This window comes from Crinia signifera, chromosome 12, assembly GCF_055691185.1.
Source record: "Crinia signifera chromosome 12, ASM5569118v1, whole genome shotgun sequence".
NCBI classification, from domain to species: Eukaryota; Metazoa; Chordata; class Amphibia; order Anura; family Myobatrachidae; genus Crinia; species Crinia signifera.
This window is the reverse complement of record NC_139228.1, coordinates 72,806,985-72,828,158: the sequence shown is the minus strand read 5'-3', so window position 1 is coordinate 72,828,158 and position 21,174 is coordinate 72,806,985. Positions and strand designations below refer to the sequence as shown.

The window sequence follows — 21,174 nt, the reverse complement described above, 5'->3', positions numbered from 1 at the left end:
AACACCCAATACTCTGTCAGTGTACTGTTACATTGAGATAAAGGCAAGAGTGATAAAGAGAGATAAACATCCAGCCAATCAACTCCTTACTGACTTTTTTCAAACACAAACTGTCATTCGTCAGCCTTTGCCAGGGTTGAGGGTGCAATGTGCCCATCCTCAACCCTGGCAAAGGCTGACGAATGACAGTTTAAATTGCTGTCTCCCATCAAAGGAATTACCACCTTAAAATGGCACTGGCTGGCCAATCGCCACTACAATTACAGAACACCACCAAAGGACTGTACTTCACTGGGAAAGCTCCCCAAGGCCCTTGATATTCCTCCAGCGGCATCAACATCCAGAACCATTCCACACCGCACAAATAGTGAGGACAACGGACCCGAGCCCGGAAAACTCCCAAAGCGTCCAAGTGGTGAGATTCATACCAAAACTTACATCCTAGGGTAACCTTTGAAGAGACTTAAAGTCAACATTTCAGCCAAAAAGTGCCAGTGAGGGGCAATAGAAACTTCTACTTTTTATCCATTATTTTTTTTTTCACACTCATGTATATTTTAACATGCTTTCTTATGTAAAAATAAATGTAAAATATTAAGGCAATCCTGATATAAATTGTATTATTCAGCGCTGACAATTTCTTGTTCCTATATGCTTTTTTTCAAACACAGCCTGTAACATGGCAGTTAGCAGGTGATTGGCCGGAGGTTTATCTCTCTTTATCACCCTTGCATTTATCTCTTGTTAAGGCTTAATACATCTGCCCCATTATTACTACATTGCCAGTGGAAACAGCCAATGAGTCGCTATGATCACAGCGTGACTTCCACAGCCATGAGCGCATCTACTGTTATAATATATATATAATAATCTCATAATAAAAAGAAAAAAATATTTTTCTTAAATCACAGAAAGGAACCAGTGGGGTAGATCTATTTCTGAAGGAAAACATTTTTTTTTGCATTTGTTTTTTTTTTCTTTAAATAATTATCTCCCAGATTGTTCATATATTCTATCTACTTTTCTATCCTTTATTTTTAAAACTATAATTTATTTAAAAATATTCAGTCATTTTTCATCATTGTTGGAATTGCCTAGAAGCTATCAGTAGCTGGGCATTGTGACATCACAATCTGCATGTGATGTCACAATGCCCAGTGTAAGCAGGGAAAACCCCTGGCTACAACCTGTTGGAATCATTTGCTGCCTAGGACTGACCCAGGAAGCATCATATACAACGTGCTGGAAACAGACGATTATTATCGAATTATTGAATTGATTTCTGCAATCAGAACCACCACAACCCAAAGCCAGTGCCATAAAGAACAGGACACTGAAGAAGCATGTGGAATTGCCTGACATCCACGTGCTGCCGCAAGGCGAGCAGCCCAGATGAAGACTCAGCAAGTGGCGCCCAGTGCGCGGCTGCCCATAACAACAAGACTGAAATATCTGCCAAGAGACATTCACTGATTGGGCGCTTCAGAAGATTTATGGCCAAAGGACATCCCAAATATAACCAAGTCGATGTTACCCACCAAGTCAGTGAGAGCCTGAAGGATTCCTTGTCAAGTGTTGAATTACCAACCGACACACAGGTCTCACAAGACACTTCTGCCAAAGAGCCTGCTAAAGAACAAGACTCCCCACCGAAAGCCAAGATAGTTCAGGCATCCACCAGCCAGTTACTGAACTGTCTTGCCGAGTTCCTCTGTCGCAGGTGTAAGCAGAGGGTATTACCGACAGATATTGTTAAATGGCTGACCACGGTAGACGAATCACTCACTGAAACCTGTCAGCGTGTCGGCTTCATCAATCCCACCAATGTAGTGTTTCTTTACATGCTCTGCCGTCAAGTCATTGAATCCGAGCTGGACAGCGTGCACGACCTAATGGCATCACTATCAACATGTCTGTACATTGCCTATGCATACGTGGGCAGTTCCAGCAGCTACCCAGTGAAGTATTTCATAGTGGAAAGATCAAGAAAAGACTTTTGGAGCCGTGTCCTCTTGGTTACTGTCCTAATGAGTGAGACGATGCTCCGCTTCCATTCCGATCCCGAATATTTCATTCAGAACTTTGAGGATCTTATAGCTGAGGGTGGACAGCAGGAAGAAAAAGGAATGTCTGTGGCCATGATTTAAAGCAACAGCTCTGGCTTGGGAACCACAAAGAGACCCACATACAGGCTTGGGAACCGAAGACAAAGAGACCCACATACAGGCTTGGGAACCGAAGACAAAGAGACCCACATACAGGCTTGGGAACCGAAGACAAAGAGACCCACATACAGGCTTGGGAACCGAAGACAAAGAGACCCACATACAGGCTTGGGAACCAAAGACAAAGAGACCCACATACAGGCTTGGGAACCAAAGACAAAGAGACCCACATACAGGCTTGGGAACCAAAGACAAAGAGACCCACATACAGGCTTGGGAACCAAAAGACAAAGAGACCCACATACAGGCTTGGGAACCAAAGACAAAGAGACCCACATACAGGCTTGGGAACCAAAGACAAAGAGACCCACATACAGGCTTGGGAACCGAAGACAAAGAGACCCACATACAGGCTTGGGAACCGAAGACAAAGAGACCCACATACAGGCTTGGGAACCAAAGACAAAGAGACCCACATACAGGCTTGGGAACCGAAGACAAAGAGACCCACACACAGGCTTGGGAACCTGAGACAAAGAGACCCATCCCATCCCACTCCCCCTTCCCCCTCCCCCCCCCCACCCGTGGCTGTTATTGCATGGCTATCGGGCGTGGCCCCTTGGCGATGGGGTTACCAGTTCTGCAAGAATTGGTAGTGGCACAGCCACCATGGACCAACGCAATATTAAATGACTTGTAAAGTGATGAAGTTGAGAGTGATAAATTAGCACAGAGCGCCTGTCATTTTTTGACAAATACGCCCAAATGCGCTATCCTCTGAGTTGGGCAGCCGTGCAGGATGCTGGCCAAGCTCAGAGCCTGTTTCATGGCAGTTAGGAGCTGACTGGCTGATACTTTGGTGGTTATTCTGGTTAACAAGTTTGCATATGCCGCTGCCCCCCCATTCGCAGCCCAAATTTGGCAGCAAATGGATGTTGCGCATAAACATCCATTCCCAGCCTACGGGGCCAAAACCACATCATTCGATGGTCGCCGACATCGAATGATGTGGTAGGTATACGCAAAACTAAGGGGGGTATGAAATCTGCTGCCGCTATTTCCGACGTGGGAAATAGCGGCAGCTCCCTTTTCAATGCGGTCATTGATGCGGGACCACGGCAGAACGGGCCCGACTTTAGAAGCTGTCGGGCCCGTTCTGCCGATAACGGCCGTGGATTGTCGTTATCCAGGCAGCAGGTCGCTAATCCACGTCCGTTTTCGCGGCCACACCCCCTTTGCGCCCATCGGCAGGCGGAACATTGAATCCTGTCTGTCGTTTTGCGGTCGATCTGACCGCAAACGGGCCCGGATCACGGCTGTCGGTGGGGATCGACAGCCGTGATCCCAGTTTGAATATCCCCCCCAAGACTCTCAGGTGTCTTAATTTTGCGTGTGCTCTCGAGGAGAACATGGCGGGTAGCTGACATCTGGTGAAGTTAGCTGCCCTCTCCCGGCATCCACGTCACTCGGTGATTACCATGGGAATGGCCAGCTTTCCGATGGACACATCTACCCGCCACCATCGTACACCCCCCTGCCCGCAGTGGCGGGTGTGAGCGCTCGGCAAACACTTGGTTCGCAGTGGCCGCACGCACAAAACTAAAACACCGGTCCTCTGTGCGTGCGGAGGGCAGAAGCAACCAGAATAACCTCCTTTATCCCTTTTCAAGTCTTCGTACATCTGTCCCTAAATGCGCCGTCACACTTGCCGTAATTGCCTTTTTTTTCACACAAATCTACTTTGGAAAGACAATAAAGAATGTGATCCAGTCATTGGTTGTCTCTCCATGTTTTTGAAATGTCTATTTCATTTTTGGTTTAGGAACGAAACCTTCTCAGATATGAATAGTCCCTCCTAGCCCTTTTCCTGTTCTGTTCGGAGTGTAAATAAAGCAATGTCTGATGTGAGTGAAACCGAGACCACGGACACCTGTGAAGCCCGCGAGGGGACGCGCTTACCTGTGAAGGTATCCGCGTCCCCTCGCGGGGCTCGCTGCGCTCGCCACGCTTCGGGCTCGGTGGCTCGCTGCGCTCGCCACACTATTCTATTCTCAACTCCACGCCGACGTGGATAGTAGGGCATGAAAAGGTCGTAGGACGCGTACCGCCGCCGCTCGCCACGCTTCGGGTTGGCGTGGATGGTGTGGTGGCGTAAAACATTTTGGGGGACATTTAAGGGTTAATGGGCTCTGTGGCCCATTTAACATTGATTTCTATGGCCAAATCGGGTGGATTGAGGCATTTAACACTAAAATCGGGTCCATCGCGGCTTTTAACATTGCTTCCTATGGGAAATCGGGAGCATCGCGTCGCGGGCATCGCGGGTACATTTATGGCCGGCCGCGACGCGACCGACGCGATTTTTCAGGTTTAACATGGTTTTCAATGGGAAAATCGCGGGCATCGCGTCGGTCGCGTCGCGGGCAGGCATAAATGTACCCGCGATGCCCGCGACGGGCGCCGTTCTAGGTAAAGAGTACCGGAACTTTTAACTAAGTTCACTATGAACTTCAATACCATGAAGCAGGCGCGGCAGGGAGGGATCCCTGTGGCCCCTGACGTCCTCGAAGAAAGAGATTTAACAGGTAAGACATAAATCTCGGTTTCTTCTGCGGCAGACGTCAGGGGCCAGAGGGATTACATTGGGATGTCCTAAAGCAGCCACCTAAGGGTGGGGACGCGCCTGTGCCGCGGCCAATATATTCTGGCCGAATGCCGAGTTCTGAGAGGCAAACATAACAAACGCAAAAAAGCGTAAGAAATCGTTGGCAGACGACCAAGTTGCCGCCTTGCGAAGTTGCTCTGCCGTTGCACCACCTGTAAAAGCCCGAAACACACCCACAGATGTAGTGGAATGAGCCCGTACCCCTGCAAGAACAGTGTATGGTAGCAGACCAGCCCCTCTTATGAATTCTCTAGTGGATAAAGAGTGAGTCAGATGGCCAAAGTATTACAGCGTGATGTACATAGACATGCAAAGCACAGACCATCCCCAGTTGATTGCTGCCCAGGAGAGACCGCCGGCCTACAAAGGGCAGGGATCACTATCTCCTGGATGACCTGAAATTCAGGAACCACCTTGTGAGGTGTAAAGTAACGTTTCAAAGAATCCGTTCTATGAGAATGAAAGACTATGAAAGAGCCTACCGGGCAGACACCCAGCAGCAACGGTCAACAGGAAAACCGTTGTCCCAGTTAGCCTGTAAAGAGCCCTAAAGGGCCCAAAGAATCAGAGAAAGATTTTATCAAACCACCATGTTTGTAACAACCAGAGGTTGGATCTGCAGGACCCCCTGCTAGAATGAGCGGAGATCATACCACAGAGCTCATAGGCTGTGGAATACAAAGGAGAGAACCGAGCTCTGTTGCTTTAAAGAAAACAGGCGGAGGCCAGCCCCCACTACTTCTACCGAAAGGACAAAACCCTAGACAAACGGTAAATTCTGGGATTGAATTCAATCCCGTGGCTTTTAATAAGGTTGTCTTAACAGCCCTGTGAGCAGTTCTGGCCCCAGATGCAGACAGATAAGAGAGACCCCTAACAGGGTTCACAGATCCGAGAACCAGATTCTCCTGGATTAAGGTGCCCCCACCTCCACTTTTAATGTACAAATTACTTTGAGGAGGAGCAAAAATGGGGAAAAGCCTAATAGCCACTGGACTGACATAACAGAGCGTGGACTCTGTAACCTGCAGGGTCTCGAGACCTGGACACATACAGGGTGACCTGGTAAATGTGACGCAAAGCCATCAAACCACCATTGGTCCAACCCAATGGCCTACCAACCACAGGAACACCTCCGAAGGGAGGGTCCATCTGCCGGTATAGTTTTGCCAACAAAGCCGGGATCTTGCGCTGCACCCATTGGAAGAAGCGGGAGGCCTAAGCCTACAGCACCTGGTATTCCCAGATGGTCTCCCATCCAAGTACTAACCAGGCCTGACCCTGCTTGGCTTCCAAGATCAGACGAGATCAGGCGTGTTCAGGGTGGTGTGGCCGTAGGCTCATAGCCGGCCCACTCAGAGTGTCACCCTAGTGGTTGGTAAAAAACCACCCTTTTTGCATCACCCGACTGGACCTGCACAGGGTGACCTAGAAACCAAGGTTCTACCTTGCAGAAATCCCACAGGACTGTCTTTTTCACTTAGGTTTCAAGACAGAAGCATCTTTTCCATAATAGCATTATCCAGTCTATGCCTTAAGATGTACTGTTGCGTGTATAAAACACGGATTTACCAAAAGGATCAGTTTTGGTTATAATGTATGTGTATGTAGATACATTAGAAAACAAACAAACAGGAAACTATATTGAACTGCTGTTTGAATGTAAGAAGCGAGAATGCTGGCCCAGCACCGCTATATATATCCACATATATATATACATATATTGTGTATGTACATGTATATATACATATATATATATATATATATATATATACACACACACACACATGTACATACACAAATGCCCATAAACATATGCATTCATGTACCCCTATACAATAGGTCGTACAGATTAAGAGGCAACATATTGGTATATAGCATATGGTGGCGCTGAAATGAACAAGGCCGTCAACATTGGCAACCAGTAAAACTTCTACCAAAGTGAGATTGCGTCCCTGAAGGGATGCATAGTCAAGGCCATATTAGCTTTTAATTATAAAAGCTACAGCCAGTGTTACTCCGCTAACATAACTTAAAGGAGAACCATAAGAAATGACAAACCGAATTGTTTGTGGGAGAAAACGGGAGCACCCGGAGTAATCCCACGCAATTACGGGGAGAATATACATAAACTCCACACAGTTAGGGTAATGGCATTGTTTGAATGGAACCCATGTTATCTACAACAGCTGGTGTTCCCATGTGATCTCAAACGAGATTGGGCATATCCAGTGTGGTATGAATATAGATTGACATCAGTGCCGTGAGGTAGTAATGTTAACCATTACACAGTTCGTACTGCACCTCCACAGCTGCATCTCCCAAAAATGCTACCCCGCTGGGGTGCAAGGCTACTAGAGGCCTGGAGGAATACTAAGTCAAATTATTTCAAATGTGCGATCTGCATGCTACATGCATGTGATCCGAATGTAAATCCGACTACATAGTCAGATCCCACACTGGATTGTATTGTGCGTACACACCACAAACAGCTCTGTATGTGACAGTGCAATGTTCCAACTTCCAATGACCAGGAATACCGACGGTTATCCTGTGGAGAAATTACACTTCAGAGTCCACCGTTGGTGACGTTTACCATAGTGCCCTGTCAGAACATGAAATAACCCCTGGTATTGTGGGGACTGAATCCTTATAGCCATGCGCCTTGTCTACTTAAGAGACGGGAGCGTTGCTGATTGAGCTATTGCTCTATTAGGGTAAAACAGGCCTGGACTATGTTCCGACAGGGTTTAAAAGTTAGCAGAGGTGTCTTACACTAAGTGTCTGGACCAGAACTGTAATGGCTGCACACACTGTGATTTCTAATTGACTTGCTATGGAAAACATTGCTAACTCATGAGTTAGTAACATACAAGTCATGCTATCTGCATTAGACATTGCTGCCCTTGCCTTGGATTAATGGAGTGACCTCTGTGTCACCCTGATAGCAGGGTATAAGACTTCCTGCTGTCCTCTGTATGTGACAGTGCAATGTCACCCTCAGTATCTGTGCATTAGAGTAAGGCAGTGACCTCTGTGTCACCCTGATAGCAGGGTATAAGACTTCCTGCTGTCCTCTGTATGACCTAGCTGGCAGCAAACTGTCCCCCCATAAACTGTAATCTGAGAACACAGTATCTTTCTGGAAGAAAGCAAGACGGGTTTTTATTTTGTCAGCCAGCAGATACACATTGCACAATTAGAGGCTTATTGCAGAAATCTAACGATCTCTATGTCACAGAGGAAAAATACATCAGGCAAGGCCACAGACACATGCCTCAGATGAAGTGTAAACGGAGTTATACACTTTCCACCTGACAATATATACACTACACACACACACAGGGAGAGAGAGTAGGTATAGGTAACCAGAGATAGAATCACTGGATAAGAGAGACAGTATAAGGAGATGAGCTGCCCAGGCCATCAACAACACCATGGTATATAACACAGGAGTGCTATGACCTAATTTACATACAGCCCAATACTGTCCCACTATGCTCTAAACCCCACTGTCTGATCACAGAACCTGGGGGAGCTGCTGCATTCAATATGCAGTTAATCAGGACAAGCTTGAGCACAGCCCTGGCATTAGCAGTCAGGAGCCTCCAGCAGCGTGCAATGGCGGCAAGTTTTTTTATGTTAAAATGACCGCCAGAACCGCGTGATAGCTGGGAAAGTGCCATGGTCTCTGGGAGCAAAACCCTGCGGTAAGCTCCCCTCCTGACCAGCTACGTCCTTACAATGGCGTCCCTTTTTGAAAGGGTAGCCGCGCCATCAGGCTATACTCATATGCCCAGGCTGGCCGGTGGTACTTGGGCCAGCCTTGCAATGTGTGCAGGACACCAATATAGGAGTCCCTGTGTCACTATCGCTGTCCTCTAAGATTGTACAAGAGGCAGCTAAACTGGAACAGTTAACACCTATACTTCTGACATGCAGTGATGGTGTTAACACAGTTATGAGACATAGCACAATGCAAATAATAATAAAAGTGGCACTGAGCTCCGCAAAGCACAAAGGCCGGCAGGAGCATAAAGTACTGTACCCTGTGCTCCAGTAGGAGAGGTACAGGTGGGATTTGCCCATATGACCCGGCAGTGAAGAGATGGAACTCCAGACTGGCAGAGAGCTCTCTGTGTCCTTCTTACACTTGCAGCAGGCAGGCAGGAAGAGATCAGGGCTGGAAACCCCGTGGGTACATCCTAGCTCCTGTCTCCGGGAGAGGGGCTGTGTGAGGAGAGGCTCCCTTCCCCCTACTAGCAAATGGCCACCGGGATTTCATGACTCATGCGGCGTCGGTAAAATGGCGGGGATCCGGCGCTTGCCGGGCGGCCCCGCATACCGACGCCGCTGCCCACACTCAAAGTCTCCCTGGTGGTCCAGCGGGTCAGGGTGCACACCTAGTGAAAGGCGGCGTTCTGGCCGCTTGCTAGTGCAGCCCGGCGATCCCCCCCACCGGGCTGCTCAGCCGCTATAACTGCGTGCGCATTCGCACTCCCGGCGGGGAGCGCGTTACCTGAAAGCGGTTGTCACCGCTGATGTCCCGGTCCCCGTCGCGGCTGTGCTCTCCAGTGCTTCAGAGCCAGCCGAACACCTCCGCTTGTGGAAGCCACGTGGGTGGTGTTGGGCTGCCGGGTCCCGGGTGATGGAGCGCAGTGCAGGGGTCTAAAAGACCCCCAGCGCTGCTGCTCTGTCACTGACCAATAGTCAGTGTAAAAATAAGAATAAAAAAAAAAATTAAAAACGAAGTTTAAGCTGCTTTAACAGCAGCCCTTTCAAAATGCGTGTTGGCTCCTGCCAGCACAATCAAAACTGAAAGTAAGCTAGCCTAGGAGGCGGGGTAGAGGAGGGAGGAGCCAGGGCTGTCTCTGGGCAGTCCAGAAGTTTTATCCTTTCTGGTGCTGGAAAGGTCGTGACCTCACTCTCTACCCAATGTAATCCCTGTGGCCCCTGACGTCTGCCGCAGAAGAAATGAGCCCTGTTCTTGTGGAATACCCAGATCTGCCGGAATGGATGTGGGACTAGATTCAATGGGGCAGATGTATTAAGCCTTAACAAGAGATAAATGCAAGGGTGATAAAGAGAGATAAGCGTCCAGCCAATCAGCTCCTTACTGACTTTTTTTGAAACACAGCCTGTAACATGGCAGTTAGCAGGTGATTGGCTGGACGTTTATCTCTCCTTATCACCCTTGGATTTATCTCTTGTTAAAGCTTAATTTATCTGCCCCAATGAGAGGACAAACCAGAGAGATGCTGGGTGCACACCTCATGGATTTCCTGGTGACTAGCCCGGAGTATCCCAAACTCGGGGCCTGATTCAGGTCTGCTAGTAAAGCAAAAACACACACAACTGGGCAAAACCATGCAGTACTGTAGGTGGGGAGAATGTAACACGTGCAGAGAGAGTTAGATTTTGGGTGGGCAATGTTCAAACTGAAATCTATAATGTAGTGGAAAAATAAAGCGGAAAATATGTATCTTGTACAGGTGCCAGTATCTACCCTGCACAGAAACAATATAACAGTCTATACATTACTGCCAGTCCCTGTCCCCTCAGGCCTAGGCGTACATTGTACAATCTATACATTGCTGCCAGTCCCCGTCCCCTCAGGCCTAGGCGTACATTGTACAGTCTATACAGTAATGCCAGTCCCCGTCCCCTCAGGCCTAGGCGTACATTGTACAATCTATACATTACTGCCAGTCCCCGTCCCCTCAGGCCTAGGCGTACATTGTACAGTCTATACAGTAATGCCAGTCCCCGTCCCCTCAGGCCTAGGCATACATTGTACAGTCTATACAGTAATGCCAGTCCCCGTCCCCTCAGGCCTAGGAATACATTGTACAGTCTATACATTAATGCCAGTCCCCATCCCCTCAGGCCTAGGCGTATATTGCACAGTGTATACATTAATGCCAGTCCCCGTCCCCTCAGGCCTAGGCATACATTGTACAGTCTATACAGTAATGCCAGTCCCCGTCTCCTCAGGTCTAGGAATACATTGTACAGTCTATACATTAATACCAGTCCCCGTCCCCTCAGGCCTAGGCGTACATTGCACAGTCTATACAGTAATGCCAGTCCCCATCCCCTCAGGCCTAGGCGTATATTGCACAGTGTATACATTAATGCCAGTCCCCATCCCCTCAGGCCTAGGCATACATTGTACAGTCTATACAGTAATGCCAGTCCCCGTCCCCTCAGGCCTAGGCGTATATTGCACAGTGTATACATTAATGCCAGTCCCCATCCCCTCAGGCCTAGGCATACATTGTACAGTCTATACATTAATACCAGTCCCCATCCCCTCAGGCCTAGGCGTATATTGCACAGTGTATACATTAATGCCGGTCCCCGTCCCCTCAGGCCTAGGCGTACATTGCACAGACTATACAGTAATGCCAGTCCCCGTCCCCTCAGGCCTAGGCGTACATTGCGCAGTCTATACATTAATACCAGTCCCCGTCCCCTCAGGCCTAGGCGTACATTGTACAGTCTATACATTAATGCCAGTCCCCGTCCCCTCAGGCCTAGGCGTACATTGCACAGTGTATACATTAATGCCAGTCCCCGTCCCCTCAGGCCTAGGCATACATTGCACAGTGTATACATTAATGCCGGTCCCCGTCCCCTCAGGCCTAGGCATACATTGCACAGTGTATACATTACTGCCAGTCCCCGTCCCCTCAGGCCTAGGCGTACATTGCACAGTGTATACATTAATGCCAGTCCCCGTCCCCTCAGGCCTAGGCATACATTGCACAGTGTATACATTAATGCCGGTCCCCGTCCCCTCAGGCCTAGGCATACATTGCACAGTGTATACATTAATGCCAGTCCCCGTCCCCTCAGGCCTAGGCGTATATTGTACAGTCTATACATTACTACCAGTCCCCGTCCCCTCAGGCCTAGACGTACATTGCACAGTCTATACAGTAATGCCAGTCCCCATCCCCTCAGGCCTAGGTGTACATTGTACAGTCTATACATTACTGCCAGTCCCCGTCCCCTCAGGCCTAGGCGTATATTGTACAGTCTATACATTACTGCCAGTCCCCGTCCCCTCAGGCCTAGACGTACATTGCACAGTCTATACCAGTGGTTCCCAAACTGTGCGCCCAGGCTCCCTGGGGTGCCTCGAGACACTTGCAGGGGTGCCTCGGGTTGGTTGTCCAGGACCAATTCAAATTATTTATGATCAATTTTTTATGGACAAAACCAGTGCTGGTGGCTGCCAATCATAAAATATGTACAATAAGAACTAAATCCTGCCCTTTACCACATAACTGAACCTAGAAAAACACATATAAACACAATCTACTTAATTTGATATATATTTTTTTGGGCCTAGGGGTGCCGTGGAAAAATTCTGATACTCTAGGGTGCCGTGATTAGAAAAAGATTGGGAACCTCTGGTCTATACAGTAATGCCAGTCCCCATCCCCTCAGGCCTAGGCGTACTTTGTACAGTGTACACATTAATGCCAGTCCCCGTCCCCTCAATCCTAGGCTTAAATTTTACAGTCTATACATTAATGCCAGTCCCTGTCCCCTCAGGCCTAGGCGTACATTGTACAGTCTATACATTAATGCCAGTCCCAGTCCCCTCAGGCCTCTGTGTACATTGTACAGTCTATACAGTAATGCCAGTCCCCGTCCCCTCAGGCCTAGGCGTAGATTGTACAGTCTATACATTAATGCCGGTCCCCGTCCCCTCAGGCCTAGGCATACATTGCACCATCTATACATTAATGCCAGTCCCCGTCCCCTCAGTCCTAGGCTTACATTATACAGTCTATACCAGTGGTCTCCAACCTTAATTGAGCAAGAGCTACTCATGACAATACAAATAAAAAAACTCCCAGAGAGACAACCAGCTGAGAAAATCCAAGCACAGCAGCCGCTGGATGTTCAGCACAGAAGCAGACAGCCAGGAAAGCAGCGATGGAGACTTTTAAACAACAAAGAGCCAGTCACTGCCTCACCTGTTGCTGCTCAGCTTTCTGTGTTTGCCTGTGGGGTGGCGCTGGCTTGCTTTTTGGCCGCTGTGCTTAGGTTAGGTGGAGCGGCGTTGGCAGTCCCTCCTCATTGCTGCCCCGATATCTTGCTGCGTCACACGCCATCCTGCACAGCTGGGAACGCGCAGGCAGGATTCATATTGTGGCGAGCATGAGGGGGTGTCGGTCATTAGGGGGTGCCTGGGCACCCCCGTGCACACGCCTATGGATGAAGGGATCCGGACAGTAGCGCTGGAGGGCAGAAGGTCCCTGCAGCATATGTGAGATGAGCGGCGGTGTCCCTGTGGCGGATCCAGGGAACCCGCTGCTCATCTCACATACATATTCCCCCTGGCCGCCAGCGCTACCCTACCCTGCGCTGCCATACCCCTTTGCATGCCACCCACCATGTCAAGCCACGGATCAGTGGGTGCTGGACACAGGAGCGGCCAGACGAGAGGCACAGGCGGGCAATAGTGGTCAAGCCTCCCATTTTGCTCAGGCGAGCTACCGGTAGCTGGCAAGGGAGGGGTTGGCGACCACTGGTCTATACCTTCTGGCTGAATGTATGATGGGGAATGGGTGTCATTATACAATTAAATATGTACTGGGAGATTTTCCTTTTGGTTTCTTTCAGAAAGGACAATAATGAACAAGATCTATTCCCAATGCAGAGGTGCTACATATCTGATAGTATAGTCCCCACTCCTCCTGGAAGATTTTGTAGACCTTGGAATTTAGGTATAAGTGATGCAGAATTTAGGTGCTCCATGGAGACCAGGGGGCAGATTTGACGTGTTCTGGCAGTCGTACACACTGCCGGCAGTACTTGAAGCTTTGCCTTGGAAATAACTGAACAATAAAAGATACAAGACCAATACACCAGTTTGACGTAATGTTACCTTCAATTTACCATGCATCTTACCCTCTCAGCCATGGGCTGCTGTCAACTGTCCATAGATACCATCATTCCAAACTCAGCTGATTACTGCCAGGATGAGATAGCTGGGAATTGTAGATGTCGTGCCCAAGACATAACTACATCTGGAACAGGTGGCAGAGGCCAGACACCACGTCTGGTCTCTGCCACCTGCTTCTGCTCTGCTACCATGCAGACAGCTTGTATGTATGGAACAGTCAACTCTCACGGTACAGATGTAAGTGTTGGGGACAATGCAGCGCTGGTACCGTATGTGCATCACCACCTAGTGATCTCCCACATTTTCAAAGCCCGTGACACAGAACACCCCCTAACTGGAAATTTAAAAAGTGGTGATCCCAGAACATATACACAATCGTGGGTTTGACGGAACGCAATTCACAAACCTGGTGAAGAGCTTTGATATCGATCTTCTGACCCTCCAGCTTGGAGTAAAATTCATCAACAGCCTTCAAAAAAAAAGAGCAACTGTGTCAGTCCTAAGTAGTACAATCTTATTCACAGTCTTTATTTAAAAGGACAAATAAATGACCCAGAATTGTGAAATAGTGTACAACACAATACACTAAATATTTAATATTAACCCAACCCTTCACACCACCTAGCAGAAAGGTAGAGGTTTCAGGCAAGGGACCCCAGCTGTCCTAAGCTCCAACCTAAGTTATTTTGAAAGCTTGCCGACGCGCTAAAGGTGCAGATCCACGGTGCGTTTTTGCTGTGCGACGTGATGCAAGCTCCCGCTGGCATCCCATCGCACAGTTCACATAGTATGTGCTGCACCCACTTTTTGAACTAGGTCCCGATTGCATAGCATGCAAATCCCATGCGATGCGATATATGGCAGCATTTATGGGCACCTTAAGGCTAATTGCATTTCAGTAGCACTGATTGGAGGGCCTAAAGCTCCATACACACTAGGCCAGTGGTCGCCAAACCGTCGCTTGTGATTATAGCACGCATGCGCACAGCCAAACAGCAATAACATCGTGAGCGCCTTTTTTGATCTCTAGCCGTACGCAAGTGGATTGTCAGAAAGCCGGCGTTGTTGTGTGGGTGTCACCCCTCCGTTTTGTGGGAGTGTCAAGAAAATGCAGGCGTGTCTAAGTCAGGGAGAGTGAGTGACATTAGCTCCGGCCTTGATCCGCCTGATTTTATCGCACATGAAGAGTAGGTTCTAGGTTACGCACAGACTGCACACACTGGGAAATCATTCAATAGTGACCGAGTTGCTGCTAAACCCCTCAGAACTTTTTGCAAACCATTCCGGAACTTGCACAAGGCGAGATCTTACTCTGATGGGGCGGCGGTAATCTGATCGCAGGGCTGTGCATTTTTGAATAGCAGCGGTTCAAGTCTGAATAAGCCTCAAAATACTAAGGAGTAGATTCGGGTTGGCTCGCGGTATTTCACGGCTTAGCGAGCTTTCTAACGCTGTAACGTTTCTAACATTAGCGTGGGGATGCCCAGGAAATGCAGCATGCCCGCCTGCATCCCGCCTCCCCTTGTGCGTGCACCAAGCAGACCGTGAAAATGCCAGGTGCCGATCAGAATCAAGGCCTAGTAGCACCAGAAGCCTGAACAGCGCAGAGCAGGATATGAACATCTACTCCTCCGCTAGATTTTACTCTGGGGTGGACGATATTCCCTCTCAGTCAGCTTGCACAGATTTTACTATTAGTTACGTTTCAGCAAACGCTTTAATTTACGTGGCATAAATGGAAGTGTTGCTGAAACGTAACGTAATAGTAATATTAAATAAAAAAAATAAAAAAACAAAATGATAATAGTTTTGTTTCTTCAAGGGGAAAGGGGGAAGGGGTGGTGACCGGTGCACAAGAGGTAACAATATATTTAAATTTTTTGAAGAGAAATGAGAGAGGTCCACAATCGAGAATAATTGGAGGGGATAGTTAGTCTCCCTATTTTTCACAATTTTTCGGGTGGAGGTGCGCCCTGGAGAGTAAATGGGTTACTAGAGAAAGAAGAGAAAAGACTCTCTCTTTGTTGGGGCACTCTTGGATTGTTAAGATTTAAACAGTAATGATAGTATCACATATGTAGGTATTGAGTCAACCACACAGACCACTTGCCAGTGTGATGCCCAGAAAGGGAAAAAGTGTCTGGCTGAAAATGCTAGATAACAAAGTATTTAGGAGAACAGAGCTGGAGTACCCATGAGCGGGGCTGTCTCTGAATCCTATTTGTGAAAATGTTGCTGTTATTAAAATATAGCTTTTAATGAAAACTCTTAAAATATACTAGACAAACATGTAGACAAGACAAGGACATGTATACGTATAAACAAACATTTGTGCAACAGGGTATTACAGTGCAACACAATCTGATACCGCTATTAGTAATAATACACAGTTTAGCTCCTGTGTTATGACATTCTACATACGTAGTTAAGTTATTGCAACAAAATTGCTGATGCAGTAAAGTCTGGATGGGTGGAAATGCACCCGTCACATTTACACACAGGAAATGTTCCTTTACCTAAGTGATCAATTACTGCCACGGATGGCCAATTCTTACACACTGCAATATTCAGGTATCAGTATTTAGAACATACAACACATAACTGCCACAGAGGGCCAATTTATACACATTGCAGTATTCAGGTCTCAGTGTTTGGAACATTCAATAGTTATCATTAAGGTATCAGAACTTCTTTACACATCGTGGTCCTGTTGCTGCCACGGCGGGCATAAAAAATCTACTAAAAATTCAATCTTCAATCCAGCAGAGCAGTCAGAATATACAGCAATAATATACACACTATAAGGGGGTGTCAATACCTGGTATCCACCATTATTGTCTTAATTACTGTGTGCTGGTTAGCCTCTTACTCCATCATGGGGACACAACGTCAGCAAAGGAAATGACATAATATGTTATACTCTTAGGTTATCACCTGTCAAAGTGCCAGGATTTAGAAGATAAGAGAAGATCTGTTGGTCCCAGGGGTTTTGGTGAGGCGCTCCCAAACCGACTTTATATACCCGAGCAAGAAAGGTTGTGGGGCCTGGTCTTAACAGGAAAGGTCTCCCTTACCGTCAGGCAGGTCCCTCGTCCAATGGTCAAGCTGCCACCTAAGTGGGCTTTTGAGGGTATTGTGGGGGAGCACCTCCCCCTGGGATCCTCAGGGAAAGTACAGACGGCTCAGCGGGCCCTCAGTGCCCGGCGGCTGCTGCCCAGCTTTGTATACCTCTCCGTCAGGGTGGAATTAATGCATAATTTTCTGAGGAGGTCTCCCTTCCTCAGAAGTGCTTTCAACACCACTGACTGGCTGCCACCCGTACTATTAGGGTGGGCCTTTAGGGTATGGCGGGTGAGCGGGCCTGTATGCACATAGAGGGGATTCCTAGCTATCGAGCCAGAAAAGGGGGGTACTGCTGCCCTGTGATATCCCTGATTACCCCTGTATGGCGAAAGGGCTCCCGAGCAGGGAGGTTTTTTAGGGATTGAATCTGAGTGAGTGACCCCTGAAATGAAAAAGAGCCCTGAGGAGGGTTTAAAAGTGGTGTCGGTTCGTATGCTGCTGTCCTCCACATGTAATGCAGTGCAGAGGTGGAGGATGAGCGATACTGGGAAGAAAATCCGACAGAAGGAAGTTAGTTAGGAAAAGAAAATTATATATGGAAAGGTGGTAATGGTCCTGGTGTCGACAGATGCTGTCAGAGTCGACAGGATGTGATTGCTGGAGTTTTAAACAGACAGTCACCTTTGGTGTTAAACGCTAATAGGTCCCCGTTAAAGGTGGCAGATAGAGGGTACACTGAAATTAATAGTGTGATGGGGTTTGGAGGCATAAATTACAGAGGGAACCTCTGAGTATGCTACTGCGCTAGACAGAAATTAACATGAGTGCCACCGCTGATGCGTGCCAGCAGTAAGTAGCGGGTGGGGGTTCACTGGGATAGGTAGCGTGGTTAGGTATAGGGCATGCGCTGAGGAAAATACCTCTTAGTGCGCTACTGCCCTTGGCAGCTAATGTGCCGTCCGCTGTGCAACCTTAGCTGGTTCCCCGTTACCTGTGTGTCTCTGCGAGTGAGACACCGCTTGTATAACCGCTCTCACTGCTGGCCATCTGTGTCCGTCTGCTGTCTGTTAGGATGGATGCTTCTTGCCCGGCGAGGCTGGGACGCTGCTGGCTGCTACTGCCGGTGCTTGTAGGGAGGCGCGCTGTAAGGGCGTCACTCCACTAACACCACCAACGATCGTTTCACCTGAGGTCAGGCTTCTTCAGGGTCAGTGTGTGGCTAGGTAGGGCGTGTATCCGCCTTTTAACTAGTCTGCATGTTGTCCATTAGCGTTAATTGGGTCAGATTGGTTACTGGTGTTAAGGTGTCTGGGCGTTCATACACAGATATCTGGTTTCTTCAACCCTCTTTGTATTCAGAGGGTATAAATCTAGTCAATAAAAGTTTACATGTTATACTGCTTCAAAGATTGGGAAAGAATAAGAGGATAATTGAATATATAACGGGAATATGTGTATAGTGTTTATAATAGAGCACCTCTATTGAGAGGGAATTATGCATAGATTATGGGATGAGGGTGGAGGGAAAAGGGGTAGCGTAGCGAGTGCTAAATTATACCCTCTTTTGCATATGCTTATGAAATCTTTATTGGGTGACATTGTCATATTCCGGATACGGCAAATTGCCGGTGTTGCCGACTATAGCGCTCATAACAGGATATTTCTAATGTCAGACTAGGATTGGGCATTCGCAGTCGAGATGAGAAACCCTCATGGGGTAATGGGCTATGTCCTGTGATGGCTGTAAAAGGAGGGGGAAAGGAAGGGGGGGGATGCACGGGATAATGAGAGGAGAAAGAAAAGGAAAGAGGTAGAAAGGGGAAAAAGAGGGGTATGAGGTTACATTATGGGAGGGGGATGGTCACATATTTATAAAGCTAGTGTAACAAGATTGTGGTGAGCGTTGTGACCGCATTTGATCCTCCGACAAACTGTGACAAACCTGTGTGTCGTCCTTTGTCATGTCGGCGCACTATTATGTTAAGTCTGAAGGATGATAGTCTAATGCCAGTGTAAAACTGGCTAGCTTGAGAATAACAGAGTGACTGATTTAAGTCCTCTGACGTGCTGAGGCGGGCTTCTGTGTCGTCCATTAGCATGTCGACGCTCCGATATGTCAAGTCTGATGGGCGGTTGCATATTTATTTGGTGAATCCAGTCAAAGTCAGGTACACGGTTAAGCCATATTGTATCGTCCGACATGCTGTGGCAGACCTATGTGTCGTATAATTACATGTCATCTCGACATAGTGTCGGGTTCTGGGGAATGTAAGTCCATTCTGGGACGTACAAGTGTAGGTGTTAGACTGGAAGGGGGATAAAGTTCCAGTAAAAAGTGAACTGTGATCAGGTGTTAGCGGTGTTTAGAGGCTAGCTAGTTTGTGAGCCCCTGGTACCTTAAGTGGCTCGGGGGTGACAACATAATCAGCTGTGCACTGAATAAGGGAAAATATGAGAAAATATGAACGAGGGTGAAAGTGCTTGAACGAAACTGAAACGTGAAAACAAGTGAAACTCAGTGACAGTTTAAGTTGTACCTAAGTGTATGCTGGTACAAGAAGACCTATTTTGAGGTCCAGAGTCATCACTAGTGTATATGTAGTGAGTAGGGGCAGACAAAGTGGGGTACTAGTAAGGATGTGCTAGTGCGGTGTACAAATTTGAGGTTGTGATAATAGAATAATTGTAATGAGGGGATTGTTGAATATATATTCTAAGCGGGGGGCAGAAGTCCCTAGGGTAAATGACCTGAGAGGGTCTGAGTTATTTACATGTGGAGGTAAGGCCACTGAAGGACGCGACAATAGAGGGATATAGTCGTAATACCTGAAAAAGGAGTGGGGGAGAAGATGGGAAGGGGGGGTCAAAAGGAGGAACAGGTAAAGGGGGGGAGGGGAAAGAAGGGGGGAGGGGGCGCCACCAGGAAGGGGAGATAGAATTATGTTGTATAAGGGGGGGGCAAGTAGTTGAAATCCTGGGAGCCTGGGTGAGTAATTTACAGAAAAGATCCGAAGCTATTGTTCTCGTTAAGGCCGTGTGGGTTGACAGAGTTGAGGTAGAAGATCCACTTGCTTTCTGCTTGTTGTAATTCTTTACTAAGATCTCCTCCTCTGATCCCCATTCGAATGTTTTCCAAACCAAACGCCTTGAGTTCCTGAGGGGATCCTCTATGTCTAGACAAGAAATGTCTGGCCACTGAAGTTAGTTTTTTAAATTTTCGGGTATCTGCCTCGGCATTGCGGATGTTGCTGGCGTGTTCTAGCAGGCGGAGTTTGAATTTCCTGCTAGTCATCCCCACGTACCGGAGTCCGCAGGGGCATTCTAGACAGTATATTACTCCTGATGTTTCACATGTGATGAATTGGTTTAACTCCAGTATCTTACCGAACCGGTTGGTTATTTTACTGTTTTTGATGATGTATACACACGCCTTGCATTTACCGCACGGAAATGTACCCGTAACTCTGGGTTTGACTCTAGGTGTTCTTTGGAAGTGGCTTTGGGTAAGTTTGTCCCTCAAGTTCTTGGCCCGTCTCCAGCTGTATTGTGGTCCGACAGATGTAATGTCCTCAAGGTCAGGATCCATCTCGAGAATGTGCCAATTCTTGCGGATTATACCCTGTAGATCTTGCCATTGGTCACAAAAGTTCGTTATGAATCTTGTGACAGGTTTTTTATTATTGGTTCGTGTGTTGGGATCTGAGAACAGAAGATCTTCTCTCTGACATTTCAAAGCCTTGTATTTGGCACTCTTAATGGATCTTTTGCTGTATCCTCTTGTCTGCAATCTATTACAGAGTTCCTGACTTTGGATTTCGTACATCTCTTCTGTCGAACAATTGCGTCTTAGACGTAGAAATTCCCCTTTGGGGAGATTCTTTATAGTGGACGGGAAGTGTGCACTACTGCTGACAAGTAGACTGTTGGTGGAAGTCTCCTTCCTGTATAGTTTGGTCTCCAGCTTGTTGTTATCTGACCGGTATATAGCTACATCTAGGAAGGTGATTTCGTCATGATGGATATTATGTGTCAGTCTTAGATTCAGGTTGTTACTGTTGAGTGTTTTAATGAATTCAATGAGGCTTTTTTCAACTCCCTGCCAGATCACCATTATGTCGTCTATGTATCTTAGCCACGATATGACTTTGTTTGTGTGTACCTCGTTTTGTTCGGAGAAGACATGCTCTTTCTCCCACCACCCGAGGAACATGTTGGCATACGTGGGCGCGCAGGCCGCGCCCATCGCTGTTCCCCGGGTCTGGAGGAAGAACTTATCGTCAAATGTAAAATAGTTCTTGTTGAGCACAAATTCCAATAATCTGAGTAGGAATTCTCCAAAGTCGGTCATCCCTTCCATG

At 47.7% G+C, this 21,174-nt stretch overlaps 1 protein-coding gene and 1 non-coding gene across 2 annotated transcripts in view; both read right to left on the bottom strand.

The window, feature by feature from the left end:
• The window catches only part of NEMF (nuclear export mediator factor), an 83,615-nt gene that overhangs the window by 41,089 nt on the left and 21,352 nt on the right, over positions 1 to 21,174 (bottom strand). Inside the window, exon 11 of the mRNA XM_083166903.1 lies at positions 14,160 to 14,222. Within this exon, the coding sequence (XP_083023029.1) occupies positions 14,160 to 14,222 (63 nt within the window). The remainder of the gene's footprint in view (positions 1 to 14,159; positions 14,223 to 21,174) is intronic.
• Positions 6,052 to 6,170, bottom strand: LOC146051338 (5S ribosomal RNA). The gene has a single exon (XR_014466731.1). It is a non-coding gene; the product is annotated as a 5S ribosomal RNA (ribosomal RNA).